Source organism: Lineus longissimus, chromosome 5 (genome assembly GCF_910592395.1).
Source record: "Lineus longissimus chromosome 5, tnLinLong1.2, whole genome shotgun sequence".
Taxonomy (NCBI): domain Eukaryota; kingdom Metazoa; phylum Nemertea; class Pilidiophora; order Heteronemertea; family Lineidae; genus Lineus; species Lineus longissimus.
Window position 1 is genome coordinate 484137 of NC_088312.1, and position 22568 is coordinate 506704.

The following is a 22568-nucleotide window of genomic DNA, read 5'->3' on the forward strand; positions in this document are numbered from 1 at the left end:
ATATTTCTATGTCACTGTGTAAAATTATATTCGTGTTGCAAAGCTTTGGCCTGCGTGGAAACGCATGGGGAATGAGTAGGTTGCTAGGCTGGGCGAATTTGAGCTGTATTTTTCCAGAACCATAAAGCTGGTATTTGCTTGTCAACCACGCCAACTATCTCGGTTATCTGTCCATAAAACATACTGTATGTTGTAAGAGACACCCAATGGTTCTTCTATCACTCGTATATCTCGTACCGTCATACAGAATGGCGACAAAAATGGAAATACCTTTGTGTAGTAGAATATCACATCTATGTAGTGTGTTTGTTTGAGAACGTTGATACCAATCGCCTGAAATGTCCCGAACAGTGGCAAAAACCTCTTGAGCCAATTGAGCAATCACAACAGATTATTTAACTCATGCATCTGAAACTATTCCCAGTCATACCAGTCCCACAGACAGCGAGATCGGTTACGCTATCTGTTACTCGAAATATGCCGTTAACCTTTCATGAACAGAAAAGAGGGTCAAACGGCTGGTCTCTCAGTTCAGAACTCATCCTCACTTTCCTTTAATCAAGTAATGGAATCATCTCAACAGTTAAGAAATGGGCAACCACATCCAATCATTTGCGTCAAACTTTAGGGATTTGATTAAAGATCTCAGTACCCCGAACTATCCACCGCTTCTTTTAATCAAATTAATGAGTCGGGAAAGATAAAATGGATCCCAGTGCAGTAGAGAGTCAGAATAAGGCGCTTTTGCCCCTACATTCATTTGGTAATGGTGCATGGTTTTGAATGTATCCATTATGGAAGAGCTTTGGATTGTAGTATTTCATAAATTCTCTGGATTAATTTAGCTACGACAAGCGATTAGTTGCGCTTTGTTGACAATTCCCGTCAAGAAATTCGAAGCAGCACTTCATCCACATATTACGTCATGATCCATTGGTGAATGTCAACCTTGGCTCAAGAAAGTATACGTCAGTTTGGTTGTAATTGCTTCATGTAAAGCCCACACCTTCCCCCGCTTTCCCGCACAAAGTACTTCAAAGAAGTGTATTGCAGAAACTGATTAGGTAGATGCGTCTTTCATCTATTAAGACACTCATCACACCGATGCCAAAGCGCAAATTCATTTACACAACAGATTCCAACAGATATTCAATACGATAATAGCATGTTGCATTTCAGTCAAGTTGGATCATCTCAATTGATAGTCAGCCTAACTATGCCTTACGGGAATCTCATTCAGCAAGATATGCCTCAAGCAAGAACATTCGATTGGTATCCGCATTGCCTCAGATCGCGTGAATCAATGTTTGAATGGAAGAGTCAATATAATCAGTCACAAGAGTAAAGGTAACGGCTTGAAGCCTAAGAGAACTGGTGATCTAGATGCGACGGCAAGCTTCAACACGACGAGTAGATATGACTGTTAGCCTTCATGAATATGAGTTTAAACTCCCAGCAGCTTATGACTGTTGTTGTTAAAGATGACGTGATTGCTAATCCGAGGCGAAAAGGGTGTCACCTTAATACAGTTCGACATCTTTGCGGGTCATACAATCACTAATATGATCAGAAAATACTGACACTTTGATTCATTAGACAGAAGTCTGGTAGATGCTAGGGTGTATACTGAAGAACGGATTAGACAAGGAGCTTTATACAAGTACTATCCGTTCAGACAGTTAAGATATACAAAGCGATAGTGTCTCCATGATATGTGTAATTGATGTTATGTCAGTTTAGACGGTTAAGTCTTTGTTTCCAGACATTTAAAACGGCAAGAAATGGCTTTCCGTGGAAAGGTGTCCATTTTCTACAGTTTGATACCTCTGAGGACGATCTAGATGCCATGAGAAGGACAGTGGAGCTCAAACATGATAGCACAGATGTCAGCTTTTTAGCTGGGAATATGAATGAATATGATAGTTCAATAAGCTTAGGACTTATGACTTTTGTTTCCAAGAGAGAACGGTTAGCCTTTCCAACCTTCGTGAGGGGTGTACTGCTGACTGAGATTCAAGTATCCACAGAGATGGTGCGACAAATCCCTGGCCTTTCTCTCAATGTGACTGAGGTATCTCTACCACAGTACATAATCTTATACGTAATATAATCGCTTCGATACAGTTGAGTCTAGCTGTCGGATGAACGTATATGATACCTTAGCAGTGAACGACAGAAGATTGGTACCTCTGTGGGCATTAGAAAGACGATCGGCTTCTTGAGACCCTAAAATAGACCGTTAGAACTCGATTTGTGGGAAGTGGAGAGTGCGTTAAGCCAGTAATGACAGTTACCATTTTGCATATCCAGGGTTCCGTTGCTGATAGAATGTGTGGGTTTCATAAAATACATTTTGAATAAGACATTCAGGAACAGTGTTGGCGTGGTTTTTGAAGCCAATACCAGTATTACTTTTCTGCCGTATAGTCAGGAAGCTGGAGCCCGTAGCATGACAAGTTAAGGTGTCCGCTAAACATGTTTGTTAATGCAACTGATTTTGGACATGTCTAAGAAATTCGACAGTTACAATCAGTTTTGGGGAGATCGTCGTTGCAGTCTAAAATCAGTGAGTCACAACCAAATCATGAAATTAAAAAATGTTTAGAATTCGAAGCTTTTAATGCTGTGATCACTAAATTTTTACCCTTTTTTACTGTCTATTTCAAAGGAATGACTCGAACGTCTTACATTGATATATTCAACTGAGGTTAACCATTGTTTTTTCCTCTTATCGTTTCAGATGGACTGGCAATTCGGACATTTATTTGCCTTGATCATCATCTTCACAGAGAAGTTAAAGGTTCTGGGTAAGTAAGATATCTTGCTATTGAATACCAAATAAACTACTCGGATAGCCACTGATTTGATTGCTTTAAAGGGAACGACGAAGGTGGAACCCCAAACCTTCACCACCACGGCCACACCACCATGAAGCCACAAGCACGCAACGAGTAATACGATAGCAACTGTGGTTTATCTTAACTAAACACGTACATTACACACCACTTAAATATGGTATTGTGATTGACTGGTTATTTCTCCCATGGTGACGTTTTGCAAACACAATGATATTTATGACGTTTGCACTGTGTTATTATTTTTAGGTCTCCTCTTCTGACTCAGAAATTGACATCCGATGTTTTTTGTCCGCTTTATTGTTCCACCATAATACCCCGGTGTCAGGGAAATTACCTCCAATCGGTCCGTTTGATGTGGTTCAGTAATTTATATGTCGATAATGTCGCCGCATCATGCGTTGACATGAAAAGTGGATGTTTTATTCGTTTCTCACTACGGGACCAAACACCAGTTTACACGGTAAATCCTGATTTATACGCCAAGAAAAACTGCCATTGCGAAACACTAAAAAATACTTAACAAAGATCGTACGTCCTTGAATGAAGACTTTCACGATCTTCTGGAAACAGTCTGTCTTTAGCAAAATGAAGGTTGCTTCAATTGCGAGTCACCATATGTGAGAAGAACCAGTTGTTTCGCATCGACTATTAACTGACACGCTCCTTAAGTGTCCAGAAAGTTGAAGCTGGCAAATGAATAGCAGACATTTAAGCCATGAGGCTATAATGTTATTTGAGAATAACTACAACACGCTCACAGACAAACCAAATGTGGTGCATTTATCCATAAATTCCCCAATGAGAATCAATTCCAAGTCTCCTTCATTTCCTTTCATATCCTTAAGCAGTTTTGTCAATATCACTGAAGAGGCCACGATAAAATGTCTATAATTCTTCCAATAAAAATGGCTGTTAAAATCCCATTGAAGGTTTTATGAGACAAAGAGAGACAAAGACCAACGATGGCAAGGTCCACAGAATGGCCCGAGGAGGACATCGTATCGTATTGGCTGCAGTTGCAGAATATTCCGTTTCTCTCAATATTCCGCGATATCAGTAAACTTTGTGATGTGATGTGACGTCCTCATGTGGTAACAATCTGACCAATGACCTGCCACCATTTCAAAAGTATATAAACATCAACAAGGACGACGCTGTCCCAACATACTGGGTACAATACTGGACATCCTCCAATATGCTGTTGAATACCATTCACCTGAAGTAGCTACGCCGTGCCGTCTTAATCCAACTGATAGCATTACCTCTTACAGGTTATCAATATATACCTTTAGAGGGGCGGTTGTAAGACAGGCAGTTGCAAGTGATGTGTTCTTCAACCAATACAGAAAGTACGATGTATCATTAGTGAGTGCCGTTCAGGTAACAAGATTAACTCAATAATCGAACACAGGTCGACAAGTGTCATGTACCAAAGATAAATGAACAAGTGAAAAAAAGCTTTGATCAACGATGAAGTTATGAGGAAAACCATCTCAAGCATCTCCCAAATGAAAGCCTGTCCTCGCCAAGTGCCAGTGTTTTCATGAGACACAACAACTCAATCGAAACTGGACAATTACAGAACGTTTCAGATAGCATCCACCATTTCATATCAGCTGTTGGTACTACCGTGTAGGTTTCTCGCGCCATATGTATCATCAATTCTAATGACTTCACGGATATGAGGTGTCCAGCCCGAATTCATCAACAGTCCTGTTGGTCGTTCCGAGTTCAGAAAGTAGAATAAGATTTATGGTGCTGAGTAGAAGTGATATTGTATTTCTTTCTGAACAACTTTTGCTTTCGTGGACCGATACAATCTCATTCTATTAGACCCATGGGGGAAGAGAAAATGGCTACTGAATCATAGCACTGACCGGTGATGAAGCCGTTGATAAAAGTAAGACCTAATTCCAAGGACCATGAACAACGCTTGAGCGAGAATTTACTCCCGCATTCTTGTTCCTCTGAATACTTCCAAACTTTTACGAGTCCCAGAGCTTGCATCATTTCCTTCGTCTACCCCAGCATTTCATAATAGCTTGATTGTAGTTTTCTTTGAGAAAACGAAGCTTTTTCCGATCTCGATGGTTCAAAGCCAACAGAGACCAACAGATGCCTTACACGTCTGGAGGACAGTACCAGAACAGGACGATTTATACTTAACAGAAGGTGTTATATGTCATTCCCCTTCATTCAAGTCACGTATCACTCCCCATGACATCTGCGACCATAACCATCTCTCAAATGACACTCGTGGCAACCAATTTCGGTTGCAAGTATATTGAGGTAAACTTCATATGCATGAAGGCCCTACGGCTGTATTTGTAAGTCTCATGCAATGCTCCTTCTTACCCTTAAGATTATTACTCTTGTGTTGCGAGAACAATAGTTGCAATAGCAATGATGGTTCTTAATGCTGACACCCCGAGCGAAGCCGAACATAAGATACATCACCGACTTCAACATAATGACACAACTGCCATTACGGGAGCACCCGGGTGACAACATCCATGGCCGTTTATTTTCGTCAGCGTCCAACCAACCACGCCGCCAGGACCGAAAGATCAAGAATCAATTGACAACTATTTCTGCCGAAGGTTAATAAAGTAACTGCAGTTGTTGCCGTCCAGACAGAGATTTTAAAGAACTGGCCATGGCCGCCAGATTATCAAGACAGATGTCAAAAGCTCTCGGCTGTGTGTTCTATGCAGTGTTTGCCAGCAACAGAACCCAAAACAGTTTACACCATGACAGCAAATGGGGGAAACGGACCACTTTGTCACACTGGAGATCAAGTGAATTGCCCACTAATACAATTCCCCGGCAATTCATCTTCCTCCGATATCCGGCAGTTATTGAGGACCATTGTCAGAGAAGGTTTCGCCGCAGACGAGAAGAGGAATAGACTCGTCTGCTTTTGCTCACAATGGCAGGAGTTTTACAAACTGTGTCACAATCAAAGAAATCAGCTGTCCTATTCATCTGCCGAAGATGAAACAGTCAAGCCAGACAACACTGACCAGATTGAACTCACTTGGGAAAGGGGCTTGCAATAGTAGGCTGTATCAAGATCAAGATCAAAAATGTGCATTAGTACTAGTTACGAAAGGTATAACCGACTGCAAAATCGGATCAACAGTTACCCCCACAATCTCATCTGAACACACATAAGGGTCTGAGATTACAGCACCTCTCCATACCACTGCCAGCTTTGATGGGGACTTTTGACTTTCTATGGTCGGATGCCAAAACCAGCGAGCTAGCCTATTATTTTCTATCGCCACACCTGATTTTTACGACCAAATAAATGCGCATACTGCATAAACACGTTACGCTGCAATCATGAGAGTGGAATAAGCGACAGCAACATTACAAGTCCAAGACCAGTCGCTTCTCCTGTGCTTTAAGATGGCCAAGACAGGATACATCAAATGGCAATGCATTTCTGAGCCGGAAGATTAGGCAGCTCATCATCGCACCAATTTCCCCCCATGCATTATTCAGGCATCTGTTGAATTTCTCCATCCGTATTGTCTGCTCATCTTTGAGTGGTGGGTGAACGGTCGCTGCCTATCTGATCCCGCCATCACATCAGAGATAAATGGGATCCTCTCAGGCAAGTAACACACCCCGAGCATCGCCAATGGTACTGCCGCTCAGTGAATCTCGTACAGTTCACGGCGTCGAAATGAAGGATAGCTTCTCCCCTCATCAAGAAATCGAAGTGATCTGTGATGGGATTATCGCTGTCCAAATGCATCCCTGGTGACCGCTACTAAGGGAACTTTCATCTGTAGATCACAGAAAGTGAATGGTATGGCTCCCTCATTCGGTGGCCTCAAACTCCAAGCTTCGCCAGTGGTAACCGCCGCTACAGCAACCGTGTACATAATAGCGGCTCCGCAGTGAAGGGTAGCATGGCCCCTCATTGGGAGATGACAATGAGCCGTGAGGAGCTCACCTCAACCGTCACAAAAGCCAATTAACCTCTAACACTGGCATCTTTAGCGACAAACCCATCATCTCGCTGGCGGGAGGAATATGCGCTGCTGATGCCTCGGGGCCAGGGGATGAGGGGAAATCGAATGGAGATTGGATTGGTCATGTTGGTTGATTAGTCCAATGCAACGGATGAAAAATATCTTATGAATCCAACATACAAGTACAGTGGAACCCCGGTCGGCGACCACCCCGTTATGACGACCAGGAATCGCCAGTCCCGAATGGTTTCCTCTCTAATTACCATTACAAGGCCCTCGGTAACACGACCACCCCGGTACCCAGACCACGACCACTGGATTGGGCGGTCCCAATGACCAAATTCACCCCTCTAACCCGACCAAAGGGCCGAATTGCCGTGAAAAGACGAATGCTGCCATGATTTCTGTTATTTTTTTCAGAATTTTGAACTTATGGATAAGTGAGTGGTCGTGTTACCCAAGGTCGTGTTACCTTGCGTGTTACCACTGTATGTCGAGATCTTCATGCAAACCCACCAGCTAGTCAAAGAAATGGCATAAATAAGGCAATTGAGGAAGGTTTGAGCAAAAGGCGGGTGAAGAAACCTTATGTGTGCCTCCAGTTACTGATACTTACAACTGACGGAGTAACAACAAACTGCACTCATTCAAACGTGTAAAGGAGCAGCGACAGTCTGAGCAAAGAAACAAATGTGAATCAGATCGGAATTGCGGTTCTGCCAAATGTGATCAGAAGTAAAGAGGAGGATGTTAAAGAATTGAAGGCACAAGGAAGCAGACATGCTCAGAATACATCGGCAAATTATGGAGCGAATGGTGATCACGATGGTGTTTTTCATGCAGTTCTATTGCATTCAGCGCACGTTGGTAGAATTGGCACGTGGGAGTAAAAGGTAAATGATCTGCCATCAAGGGTTGCCTTACTGCCACTAGTGTGACACTTGAAGATGCCGGCGTAAAAAGGTGGTCGAATGCCAGTTTTGTTCAAATGTAATCAATGCAATTTCCATTTTCAGGCATATTGAAGCAAGGAATCACAGTACAATATTGCTCACTAGTCATATTCTATCTATGGCTAGGTTGGAACAAGGGCCGCGATCAAAGTAACACTGGCATTATCTATGGCTAGGTTGGAGCAAGGGCCGCGATCAAAGTAACAAAGGCATTATCTATGGCTAGGTTGGAGCAAGGACCGCGATCAAAGTAACACTGGCGTTATCTATGGCTAGGTTGGAGCAAGGGCCGCGATCAAAGTAACACTGGCATTATCTATGGCTAGGTTGGAGCAAGGGCCGCGATCAAAGTAACACTGGCTCTATCTATGGCTAGGTTGGAGCAAGGGCCGCGATCAAAGTAACAAAGGCATTATCTATGGCTAGGTTGGAGCAAGGGCCGCGATCAAAGTAACACTGGCATTATCTATGGCTAGGTTGGAGCAAGGGCCGCGATCAAAGTAACACTGGCTCTATCTATGGCTAGTTTTGAGCAAGGGCCGCGATCAAAGTAACACTGGCTCTATCTATGGCTAGGTTGGAGCAAGGGCCGCGATCAAAGTAACACTGGCGTTATCTATGGCTAGGTTGGAGCAAGGACCGCGATCAAAGTAACACTGGCGTTATCTATGGCTAGGTTGGAACAAGGGCCGCGATCAAAGTAACACTGGCGTTATCTATGGCTAGGTTGGAGCAAGGACCGCGATCAAAGTAACACTGGCGTTATCTATGGCTAGGTTGGAACAAGGGCGGGGATCAAAGTAACACTGGCGTTATCTATGGCTAGGTTGGAGCAAGGACCGCGATCAAAGTAACACTGGCGTTATCCTCATTCTTTAGTGATGCGTAAGCTCATTGTTATATTTTCCAGCGACGTTCCTCGTTATCACAGCCGGGAGAATAGCAAAAGTGATGGAGAGACATTGCATCGGTACCAATTAGATCAAAAGCAAGGAATTCCCTAATACTGCCACCATCTGCCGAAAAAAGTGTCCCTTGAATAGGCGCTGCGCTGAGAACGTTTTGAGCTAAATACAGTTTGTGTGCAGGGCCGGAGAAGCAAACATTAACCCCTGATTTCCTCAGGATGCTAATACTCGATTCTCTCATCACACAATATATTTTATCAAGCGCTGAAATGCCATTTAATAGTCTCTAGAATAAAATCTTTGAAACATTCATCACCTTCTTAAAATAAAATGTCTTTGATATTGAATCGATTGAAATTGATGTGATTTTTTTCATTTCACGTTCTATATTGCTCACAACTGCATAGAATTCTTTGATATATTATACCCTTGTGAAGAGATAACGCACAAACTACAACTGATGAGAATGCCTTCAGTTCCTCCACTTAATAGTATCATCATTAAATGATCTCATGATATGAATATTATCAGTTTTTTACTAAAGAATTGAAATTATGGTCTTCAAATTACAATTATTAGAAATACGAGCATTTCATTTTAGATGTAAAGCAATTTCGCTTGGATCGGTGTTTTTAACATTAAGCATACGAACTGTACGTCTATGTCATAAGCGAATAACAGGGATTGGTCTTCTTCCATCAAACGTTTGATGATGTTAAAAGGTTTTTAACAAACAAGGAGAGAAGAGCAACGTTGATCATAGCTTTCCCAGACAAAAAGCAAGGATTTTGAGCCAAAGACCCAAGACCATCGTTGAGGATGCAATGACTGAAAACATTGAACTATTAAGCCAGCGTTGGTGTCTTAACTTCTTAACTTTAGCAACTGGGTGGGTCTAATGGGTGGGTCTAATGGGTGATTCCGATCTGTTCCGATACTCCGCGTCGACAGCGATGATTATGAAATCATCCACACATTAGTTGGTTGATGGGTCATGTGGGTCCCGATATCGCGAACAAATACTTAATATGATAAACGGGCTCATTCCCACTGGATGTTAGCCATGGCCACGGGGAAGACGTGTCATTTGTCTGGGCAAAATGGTTGAATTGAGCTCGTCGCTCTAATGAACCATAGCGTAAAGGCTAATTTCCTCATCTCATGTCTTATAAATGGGACTCGCTCGACCGACCCTCGTAGCTGAGGCTAATATAGATGTGTCTCAATACAAAAGCCCTTAGCAGGGCAATGGCTAATTCGGCTCGGGGAATGACTCAATACAGACTCATTGGCCATAACCAAAGGCAACTCGAACGTGGTTGTCGCAGAATAGATGAACTTGAATGCTGTAAGGTGATGATGCGGTAACATATTAGTATCGATGGAATTCAGGCTCTGCTTCTCTAAATACTCCAGGCCTTGAGTTTTTCTTTAGACTAGTCTCCCCAGGTTATTTTGGAACATAATCATGATGCTTAATTGCATGTACCCCGTGACTTGATAATACATTAGGACTGCAAGATATCAATCCATCAACTCCCCGACTTTCACCACTCACCAATCCAACTTTCAATCTGTCAATTTTTAAAACAATAACCCAGAGGTAAAAACAATCAGATAAAATGTACATGTATTATTTATCTGTGATCTAGAGATAATGGGATTTCCCATAAGACCTTTCTTCTAAACCATCACATTTCATTGTGCAACCACATGCAATATATAAAAACCTGGAATGGGTAGAAAGAAGCAGAATGCCGCATCTCTCTTGGTACGTGGCTGTCGTGCCGAGGAATGTAATAAGTAAAATATTGCATCAAAAGAAATAAAACGATTTAGCCATCATCTAGGAGATCGAGGACCAGTCACACACACGTGCGGCCAATCTGCAGGATTTGATTAGAAGGACCTTGCAGGACCAATTAATCATTGGAGAATTCCAGAGTTAGGGAGTCGGTATCTAGCAGTGGCCAATATTGTTTCTGTAAGTACAAACCCCATGACCAAAAGGACATAGGTGTATAATGTTGAAATGCCACGGTAACCTCAGACTTCATGAGAATAGAGAGACTTTGTGTATAGGCAAACCAAACAAGTTGGCTGTTCCGTTGTAATGACAAGCTACCCTAAGCTGAGAACCAACGACAATGCACGAGACGAAGTCTTAATGAAACGGCTGCGCCATGTAGAAAAGTCACTGACAAACTGAGCTGAGAATCAGACGAAAATGTAGAATTCCAATAGGATGCATCAAGAAAAGATCGAAAACCTTTCATCTATTACAAAGACCAAGACAAAACTTAGAGGTCCTGAGTTCGCGGGGCAAACTCGGATTGTTTCAAAGGAGGACGACAAAGGTGGAACCCCAAACCACCACCACCACCATGAAAGTGAAGAATTTAATATGGACGTATTAGAAAACTGCCAATATCGTTTCCGTTTTACAAAGCCTGATCCCAAGCCCTGTATCATGTCGAACGGTTACGGTCACCTAGCTAAGATTAGTTAGGTTTAGTGATATCATTGTATCTAGAAATTGCTAGTACCATTTCTTCTCATCATTACAAAGACAATGACCAAAGGAGAAGGCTGTTGCATATCGACAGGGCCATTGTCGATTCAGCGGTAACCCAGACAAAATATCGATATCTTACCTCTTGGTATCCTTCTCTACCCATCTCTGCTAATTACAAACACTAGGACACGGTCAACTCAACTGAGAATATACGAAGTGGATGGAATTATAAAAGTCTTTTTGATATTATTGAGGACACGATGATAGTTATCGCTACTGACACATTTCTCTTCACCAAGATATACTATCCTGGCCGATTCTGCGGCACCCACAAAATGAATCGACAATCCCAATAGACTCTGGGTATTCTAATAACCTGAACACGTATTACCTTAAATTGATGAAAATAAAACGCTCATTTGTCAATAAAGTAATAAAGTAATGGAATTACCAGACGAATGACGAATCAGCCTCCGTCAAACGTGGCCGGCGTTCACATTGCTAATCATTCCACCACGAGAGCAACTCGTCAAAGCGACATCAATTCCTGATGGAAAAAGCAGCAATTGATTCAATTTGTGAGAAGGATACTTGGAGTACATTTCGAGGCGAGATAAGCGTCAAATGTTTATTTTGTTAGTGTGACAGAATTTGGCTGATAACTGTCTTTTATGTCATCATTAGGAGCTGTGCTTGAGTTCATTTCACTTAGTCTTAAGGGAGGGTTTTTTGTTGCTTTAACATACAAGTAGAGACAAGGATAAGTTCATGGTCGGCGATTGCTGAGCGGTATGCCAATACCACATTTGCGAAAAGGGCAAGCATACATGTACGTCTGTCTTATCCTGTATCTGTCATGTACTGTCTCGTTTCGTGTGTTACTATTTTCTGAAGGGGTCTCAGAGAGTATGTACAAAAGGAGCAAAAGGGTTATGTGAAAGAGATATGAGACACAGACAGAGAGCTGATATGAATAAAGTAACCGTCTAAATCTAAAAGCAATTGTCGACACCCATCATGCTTGTCAAACCGAGCCATCTTTTTCAGAAAGGATACTCGGTGAGTATCAAAGAAGACTAGGCTTGAGGCTGGGTACTGTACAAGAAAGATATCAGACACAGAAAGAAAAGGTTTGAATGACGAGAGGCTTCTCAGCAAAAACTATATCTTTCAGCACCGCTGTCTATAATTGCTTATTCTGGTCATGGACGGAATCACAACGCAGCTACTAACGATCTCCTTACCACACGTGCGGCAAAAAGAAGTTGATTATCGCCTCCTCCAATCTTGTGAAGTGTAGGTCTTATACACTCATAATTGACGACCTATTACTTTTCGCCACACGTTCGCATGAAACAGCCAGGAGTGGCATGCACGAGTAAAGCAACAGATTGACCGTCATCAAAGGAAGGACTTCAGTCAAGGGTGGCGGTAAAATATATATTGCATCCGAACACTTAGTTGGTGAGAGATGTAGTTGGAGTGTTCCGGACAGCAGCCTGTCCTTTCACGGTTAACGTCGTGACCGTTGTGAAACAATTTACTGTGGTGTGGACGGACTCAAAGGTTCATTACACTTGGCTATAGAGAACAAGTGCACTATCAAAGTAGATGAAGGATGTTCGGAACGACATCTTCATAAAGTTAGCTCTGGTCTGTAGGGAGACTAGACGGAGCGGGCCCCCTGAACCACCCACTGCCGGGTCTAAAGCCTTGCTTGTAACGGAGTGGACAAATCTCCCGGACACATCTCCACTGTGTCGGGACTGTAAGCAGTTCGGAAACAACTACTTCCTCAAATCAAATGGTCACAGGAAATTGTGGTGGTAGCGATTTACGATTTTGCTTTTTCACAAACCCATCTCCCATCGAGCTCAATCTCTGCCCAGTATGCCATCTCTACGTAAAAAAAACATCGGCATATCGATGTTCCAGTCCGCAGTGTGCATCGACAGGACAACTCAAAGCGCAATCCCGCAATCTAATCTGAATATAAATAGCATAGATAATGAGGAGCCAGGGGCTTCCAAATCACATTCTCAGTGTTTCATTACCAAATATAGAATATATGACGAAGTATTGCCACGGGGAGAGAAGCTCTGCCAGCAATCATTGGAATATTCAGTCCATCTCCATGCCTGATTTGAGACCAAGAGGATCTCATCCCTTAAGACATTGCGTACATGCCCCGCCCGATTCTCGACCATTCCCTCATCCTGAGAGACAGCATTCCGATCCGAGAGTAGAATGACGGAAAAACCACCGTACTTCTTTCGTCTTAATTGGTAAATGTCTGCAATTTTCAAGGGTTTGGTCCTTGGCCTTATAGCCTGTAATCTATATCAACCTGAAATTCCATCCGAATTTTGACTCAACTGACGGAGTTGTTTACAACAACATACTTTATCAAAAGCGAGATGACAAACCGGTTTTGGTTGTGGTATTGATATCTTAGCCGATAACAAGATGTTATTGATTAGAAAACTGATGTTTTATGATGATAACAACCAATTGCTGAATATGATACAAGCAATTTGAATCTAAAATCGCTCGCCAGAAGGTGTTTTTAAACAACATGATTGAAACTCCTCAATCCTCAATTTGGACTTGAAAAATCCACTGTATATATATGTGAGGAGGAAGTTTCTTCTTAGACATAGCTAAATATTCTCAGTTGCTCTTTCGTCTGACAACGAACGAAAGTGTTGTCTACCTACAGTTGAAGCACAGCTAATGCGACACATAAAAGATCACAGAACCTTCATCATCTTTGAGAGTGATACTGAAATCATATTTTCGTCCAGCGGTCTCATCATAATTGCGGTCAGGGGTCGCTGACAAGATCTTAGCCTTAGGGTATGAGAGATGGCCCGCCGTCACACTAGTTCTCCACTGACGGCGATCATCAGTCATCAGAGGAAGCAAACCATATCATAACCATTGGAAACCCCGAATCACCAAAAACTGCAGCCCTAATAATCTGTCAATAAGTCTTAGGGTTTGGCTGGCGGATTATGTATCGTGATGCCCAAACAAGGTTATCATTTGGCTTGGTCCTGGATATGTGTTAAAGAGCAATACTGAGTCAGTGACAGCAAAGTGAAAAGATTGAAAACACATTCATCTCGTCCAAAAATTCAAAAGTCCAAAAACAATTTCACTGGTTTTTTTGTTTTCTGCTCAGAATGAACCAACATCATCAGTCCAAAACTTTGTTGACTTTGAAAATTTTTCAAAATTTTGAAATGACTGAATGATGAAAAACTATATCTTTCAGCACCGCTGTCTATAATTGTACAGCTTTACTCAATCAAGTTCCAGCCACAAACCGATATTGAAAAAAATGCCTGCAGACGAGCTGTGTAAAGCTAGGCCTCGTTAGGAATCAGCTGGTAACATGTCCCCAACCATTGTCAATCATGGTCTTGCCTTATTTCTATACATAGGTCTCGACTGTTATTTGTTAACCCGATATGCCTGAGGTTCCTTTCTATCATCAGTCTGCAGTACAGCATTAAAAACACCACAAAGGCTTGCATGCGACTTCTCCCATGATCTCTCTCGTATCGTCAATATAATGCCAAGCCAGGCGACTTTCATCTCTAAAAACGCCAAAGCAACCGTTAGACTCTCCGATGATGGAACGATCAACGTGTCGGATTCATGTCATTCCATTGTAAGGCCGATTCAGATCGACTTATTTCACTGAAGCGGACGAACAATCTGTCATCAATTTGTCCACAACCGGCGCCCCCACATTTGTTAATGGAAACTGTGTACAGACATTTGATTCACCATTCTCCAATTAATTACTTGTTTCAATCGAAAAGCTCGATGATATCGAATGGCTTACAAGCAGGATTTGCGGTTCATTAGTTTGCTGACTGCCTGCGCAGATTTCGCCAAACAAATATCACAGAGCTAGTAACGATAGCTTTACCATGAAGGAGATTACACCAAACGGTTTTGTTCTGAGCAAAAAGGATAACACAGTCATCAACATAATCAATCATTTATCAAAACTGATAACCTTGCTTTGGAATCCCTTAAAGCACTGGCTCATACAGCTTCGCCATGAATCCGAAACGGACATGCAGCAGCTTATACTGAGAGCTGGAAACAGCTATTTAAATTACTCACAATAAGAATGTCCTTGCGGATTGCCTGGACGGGGCCTTCTGTTAGCCATGGGACTAATATCTCATATGTTCAGTTGATCATTAGACCTAATCACCATCTGACATCATCTATAGAGGGTATTTGTAAAACAATATCTCCGAAAGCATCTAAGTGCCAATATATTTACCCCGGTTGCAGAGAGACGATAGAGACAATGAATCGGAAGCTGTCCAGCTGATGAATACGCATAATGACCTTTGCAAATACAATGGACAAGCCAATCTATTTTGCGGCTATTCTGTTAATTACAGAACATAAGCAACGCTTTCCTCATCATGAGCCTGTTCCATGACCACCACGCATCTGAGAAAGCCGACAGGAAGAAGTGAAGTCAACAGTGATGTTTTCCCAACATGTCTCTCGGCCCACGAACATCGAAAGTGCCTAGCAACTGGCTTGCTCTAAATATGTCCCTCGTCTTTGTGATATAGAAGGTCTACCCTTTGACACTTTGCTATGAAATGTCAAAGCTGATGATCGAAACCACTGTCAGACAATGATAAAGGCTGGTTCCTGGGAAGAACAATGAAGAGGCTGCCTGGTGTGGTCGGTCAGATGAGTTTTGCCATTGAACGATCATCTGTTTTAAACCAGGGTTGGGTGGAATAGAGGTCGGGTAAAACGAAGATGGCAATGTCCAGACACAGGATATCATCAAACATGCTCTTTATACGCAAAGTTATGTGCGAAGACAGAAGTTCTTCCAAATGAGCCACGTGTCGAATGTCTTGTCTTTTCGAGTTTTCGTGAGAAGCTGAACACTAAAACAACTTTGATCAATGTTCAGTCGTCAACTTTTAACCGGCTATTATGGCTCAAAAGGTCGAAGTTTGCCTTTCAAACATTTGATTCAAAGATTGAGTAAATTCCTGTAGGAAGCCATATGCCAGGTTCGAGGACTATTTGACAGTAGCCTTATCTAATGTCCATTTATGAACACTCAGCTGTATTCTCGGCAGGTCTGTGTAAAGTGCTACCAAGTGGGATAAGGAGGCAAAGAATGATGGAGATTACAATACAAATAGTATTTGTGGCCGACAGCGGATATTAACTGGTCACTCCCGGGAATGGGGCTTGATTAAGATTCACCAGGCAAGGCTTAATGTAAGGTTTAAGTGAATAGCGGTGAGGATATTGGCAGGGTGGTCCAGCGCAAGACAGATGCCGTTTAGGCTAATACTCACTGAGGATTGGGTGAACAGATTGAACTGTTGGTACAGCGTTGTAAACATCGAAGCCTGTCACCAAATGTGATGCTCTAGTTCGAAACGCTTCTACAACTCAGTTCGCTGTCAGCAATTTCGTTTCGTGTTTGGCAGATCGGCTATAAAGGAAACGGTTTAGACGATCCCCAGGATTCATCCCGTCAAGTCGACTCTCTCAAGGCTTACACATCAAAAATCCAAACTCCCTCGTTTGCCGAGAACGACTTATAAGATATTCACGGCACGACTCCTCAAAAGACAAATCATGGCAACCCTCGCTTCTTCTAGCTCCCTCGGTACTGTCTTAGCACGGTTAGACTGATTTGTGTGAAAATCGGCGAGGTTCTAGAAACTTCATAATTGCTTGCTGGAATACGTGCCATTGGCAGCCAAAGCGACTATAACCTTGTCGTTTCATGCATTTATCAGAGTCTTCTGACCGAGCTTCACGGTTCGCGGGGACTTTCCTCAAGGAACAAGGTTACACATCATACAAACTGGCGAGAGGCCAATGTTACAATCCTAAACTGCAGCTGGCTTCGGTCAGCGAAACCGAGACACGAACTCCCACGGCTCCCGTGTCTTTCACACTGGCTTAACGTTCAATGACAAACATCCCTGGACATTCAAGCTCTTTTATCTCAGTCTGAAATGCACATAGAATGCATCATCCAGAACATGAGAGGGAGATAATTTTGCGCTTAGCACAAATCTGAAGCATCTGGTGAAATCATTGATTTTATGTCCCGACATTATTCCAAGGAGACAGATTCACCAGAAATAATGGTTCTTCATAATCCCCGAAAGAGTGTTTGTTAATTACTCCTCGTTTCTAATCATGAATAATTTAGGAGATATGTGACTGCCAGTTAAAGAATTCTGTTGATTTCATGGATTACACTTGCACAGGTTAGATGTCAAACGCTCCTGATTCATCCAATGCAAGTCCCCTCCCATCTCCCCAAAAAAGCCACTCTGGTCAATCGCGCTACACCATTTTCATGCTTCCTGTTCATAAAAAATACTAAATTAGCCCGAGACAGAATTCGCTTCCATTAAACACAATAATTGCATCCTCTTCAAAGAGATATCCAATTCAAATAATGCAATGATGTTTATAAATTGCATCGTTTTTAAGCAGCTCCATTAAACATTGATAGCTATTAAACAGATGCGATTAAACTAGTCTATAGCCTGTCGGCGTGTGCAGATTCTTTTTGGTTCTGCTGGCGTGGCTACTGAATCCTAGTAGCAATATCAACACTGGCACGGTAATATTACGGATTCTAGACGCACAAAGGTGATATGCATTTTTAAAAGGCCGGGTCTATTTGGCAAGCCGCTCGCCGAACAGGCATCTTTTTTTGTCCTGTTTGGAGAGCCGCTTGCCAAACAGCACTAAAAAGCCACCCTGTTCGGCAAGCCGGGCTTGCCAAACAGGGCAAAAATACTACTATCTTTGGCGAGCCGGAGAGGTTACAACATGTTGGCCAATCAGAGAGCAGTGACGTCATATTCGAATTTATATGCGCATATTTAACAATGGCCGACTTCCCGCTCTCGATTCAATTTCTGTTGCTAAACTCGGGTTTTGGTCAATAATCCATGAAGAAGCATGTACATGTACATGATGGATTTACAAAAAAAGTCATAAACGTGATTTAACTGATAAGCATGTTAAATGCATTAGTGTGCATTTCTAAAGGTGTTTCACTGTAACTCCAGTGTTGCTGGCCGTGTCGCCACGAATGATAATGAGCTCCTGGATGGTTGAATATGCATGAGTTCGGCTCTCCATCTAGGGCAGAAAAAAGGCGCTGTTTGGTGAGCCGGGCTTGCCAAATAGTCACTTCCTTTTTAAAATCCATCGCGGCAAATGATGTTAGTAGCTAAGGATCTTGTCCGAGATTTGATGATGAAACGGGGCTCCGTCGTCGTCGCGGATATTACGCAGAGTCAGTGTGGTGAAGTGATTGGATGACGACAAAGCCGATGCGACTGGCAATAGTATAATCCTATGACAATATATCACCTCGGAAAAAGAATATGATGAGGGTTATCTGTACTCTTTCCCCTCTTCCTCCATGGGGACATCTAGTCAGAGATGATATTTCATCCCAATCGGTTCGTCAACCTTGGCCAACAACTAAGACGACGGTTTAACAGTAGATACATCAATTTACAAGACCTAACTTGCATCGTAACATTCATAGTAATCAGAACCCACTATTGAGAAAGCCTATTTTGTTGTGGAGCGGACTATGGTCACAGTTCCCGCCATTAAAAGCAAGACTTTCATCTCTTCTACAAAGAATAACTAAAATCGATGTCGTGTTTAACGTGTAAAGCTTTTGTTCGAGATGATGTGATGTTGCAGCTGGTAGTAGAAGAAGCCTTCAAGCACTCACCACCATGTCAATGGTTAAGGTCTAATACCATAAACAAAATGCCGCATTTTCCTCAAAGCACAAGCCTGAACTGCTGTTCAGAAGAATACTAATTATCAGGGAGAATGTGTTCTGTGTGATTTGCTCTTTTCTGATGCGGCTCTCATCGTATTCCACAAGTTGATATACGACAAGTTTGAAGGACAATATGCGGTTTGCACAAAGATGATGCTCCCCATGAGGAGTATGATTATGAATGATATCTTGTGATTGCTTCGAGTCATGGGCCGAGCCATCGGATTCAGTCAGCATGTTTTAATGTGTTTCTGAGCCATCGTAGCTCTAACTCATTTACATCAAAGCTACTAAAAACATAAAGGGAATACGCGCAAATAGAGTTTGCGGTAAGAAGTAGCAGTCTAGATGACTTATTGTCAATTTTTCCAAGTGTGTGGAACAAAAAAGAATACGAAAATGATTGCCAACTATCTAAAAACATTTTCGTTAGAAAAAGCTAATTTACTGTCTTGTAGACTGGAACTGGTATTCCTGGCGAAGATGATGCCGGCAGATCAGATGACTTTATTACATGAAGGTGTTGTAACGTTTTTGGAATAGCCAAGTTGACATCTCCTCATCATACCTCACAGCAGGGACTGGGAACAAGGAAGATCTTCCAAACTAGAGCCAATATCATCCAAGAGAGGCAGCTGTTTCCACCGCATGACCTCACAGTGTCGCTTTTAACATCTCGCATTTAGCGTAATCCGGCAATTGATATTAGCAAGTGAGATTCATTCGACTTCTCAAGAAACGAATCTGCTTGAGTGTTGTTTGATAGATGTGATTCTTTATGGTGATGTAAGAAGGGAATGACGAGAGATAGTCTCACGGAATCTAAGACAAAACACAATGAAGAACGTGTGTAATGCAATGCTACCTACAAAGCAAGCACACTATCCTTGTTTGTATCGTAATTATCAAATATGGGCATCTTACATCTTACAGGTCTTTGTTGTCTCTCGTTCAAGGTTTCAAGTGCGAGTACCGCTTCTCAAGTGAGACAGTGACAAGTGGCATCTTCAACTCCCCCAACTTCCCCAAGGAGTACCCGGATCGCACGTATTGCAAGTATTACATAGACGGAAGCGCGGACGAGAGGATTCGAATCACCTTCTTAGAGTTTGAATTAGAAATCAGGAGTGAGGCAGGGTAAGTAATAATACGGACCAGGGTTAAAAAGAGAAACTTTGGAAATCGAAGTCTATAGGTGGGGAAACGTTTCAGAGCTGATCCTACGTTATAGCAGTAACAAGGTATGTTTATGTTAACAACTAGATGGCCACCTAACCCCCACCATCTTTAGCAAAACACCACCATCTTTGGCATGGTGATAGCTTTAGAGAATCCGGACCAAGGCAGAAGTACTGCAGCTTCCCTGCTCGACTTTTTTCAACTGCCAAGACTGCTGTCATTGAAATGTCCTCAGACATATAGAGCAAAAGGTAATTGCCCATCGCCTCCATCCAATCTGCCTTCTCGGTCCCTAGCCTACATTTTACTGCCCCGTGGCTCACATTTAGGCAATAAATTCAATTAGGGTTTAAAGAGATTCATCCGTCGTCTGTCATCATTAAAGCTTTGATTAAAGGCGTCTGGATGTGTTTCTAATGGCTGGAGGGAAGGTGCAGATGGCGTCTTATGAATAAGAAAGATGCAAAGTTAGAAAGATTGGCGACCCTTTTTTAGTTTTTGTGAGTGTGGAACTAAAGTGGCTTCGACATCCAAGTCGGCATTGGTTCCAACCATACAAACAACGAGCAAAGCCTTGCTAGCGCACGATGGTTTACAATGAACCCACCGACTTTAGACCGAACGTTGACACGTTTGCAACCACGAGCCGAGGCCATCCTATCTGTCAGAGAACCAATCCAATTCTGCAAGGGCAAATGGAGTAGACATTCCACCTCGGATTCCTTGGCAAACCGGTCGTCATACACCACAAGAAATGCCATGATAGCATCTGACAGAAAAGTTTATTAACAGTTCTGAGGAAGTATGATAGCAGCCCTGGCATCACCAACTCCATAGTGACACTGCAGTATCGAAGAGCATCGTAGGAGACACATTCAGTGGCGGTTTTTTATCCACCTCTGTTGGTAAGGCAAGGTTGCCTCCTATCACCAACTCTTCAGCGGAGAGGTGCAGACCGATGTTTATATAAGGGCCTACCAATTGCACCAAGAAAAGGAGTTAATCTACCTGGTTGGGTTCAACACAAACGGAGGATAATACTTGCTTCAAAGAAGTGAAAGCGAGAATTACCAAGGCTGCAGCTGCCCAGGCAGAGGCGATCGATACTTGTCCATGCCATCCAAACTTCACCAGCCTAGATCTATTGTGATTTTAGCATCATGGCAATGATTGCCGAGGTCGAGAAAGGCGCCAATACTTTCGAATCCTAGCTCAAGTGCTACTGCAGACCAGCGACCTATCGGACTTTCGTTTACAAACGTTTTACAAGACGTTTGATAGAATATCGTTTAACAAATACACAGAGGCCAAATTTTCTTTCTTTTCAGGTGTCTCTTCGACTACCTGGAGCTGTACGGCATAGATGAGGAAGACGTGCCCTACTTTGTGGACCGACTCTGTGGTACAACAGTCCCCCAACCCATCATATCAAAATACCCTAAACTAGAAATCATCTTCAAATCAGATTACATCAAGGGTCATAAAGGATTTAGGGCAAAGTACGAGTTTTTATCAGACAGTAAGTCATTTTTAGTGATACCTCTGACCTGTGTGAAGCTCAATGGGAATAGACCCCTTGCCACATAAGCATGTACCACCTAGGGCAGGGAAAAAGAATCCCTTTTACAAAAGGTTGTCATGGTCGAAGGTCTCGAGAGGCATCATCCGGTATCTTTGACCGTGACAATCTGTTGTAAGGATGACAAGCATATCTGGCAAAGAGCCTATGATATCAAGATTGTGTTGTGGCATATTTTCGAATAAAATCAAAAGTATGAAGCTATACTTGCCCCAATGGTTTTCCTTTCTCCTGCAGCTTTCGTCAAACGTTAACCCTCCATGGTTGGTTCATTCCACTCAGACCTCTGTCCTCCTTGTCTGCTTGATGTAGACTTCGTGTCTTGACCCGTATGCAGGCCTACAAAGGAGTGTCTCAGCATGGTCAGTTTTCAAGGGCCTTGCAACTGACTTCACCCGAGACCACCGAGAGCTGATACCTCATCCCAGTGTAGGCCTACATGGCCTGGTCATTGTGCTATGGTGCAAGCCGAGGAGCAATCAACATGCAGGTTTCTGCCTGATTTCAACATTAGTCATGATATGTGAACATCCAGAAATTGATTGAAATTCCTATGTTCATTCATCCCCACGTGTTGCCATAATTTGTGAAATTTGATATCGGCGTCAAGTTGCCTGAGTAGTTAGTTGACCTACATTCCTGGTACCAATAGAGTTGTTTATATGCTTCACAATGTGTGATGCGCCCGTCAAAAGAATGGCTAAACGATGTACACATGTAACGGCGAGCGGCCCAAAAGAAATACAG

At 42.6% G+C, this 22568-nt stretch overlaps 1 protein-coding gene across 1 annotated transcript in view; it reads left to right on the top strand.

The window, feature by feature from the left end:
- LOC135487468 (cubilin-like) overlaps positions 1-22568 on the top strand; it is a 56527-nt gene that overhangs the window by 25256 nt on the left and 8703 nt on the right. The window contains exons 3-5 of the mRNA XM_064771149.1: positions 2741-2807; positions 20020-20200; positions 21571-21761. Coding sequence (XP_064627219.1) covers positions 2741-2807; positions 20020-20200; positions 21571-21761 — 439 coding nt within the window. The remainder of the gene's footprint in view (positions 1-2740; positions 2808-20019; positions 20201-21570; positions 21762-22568) is intronic.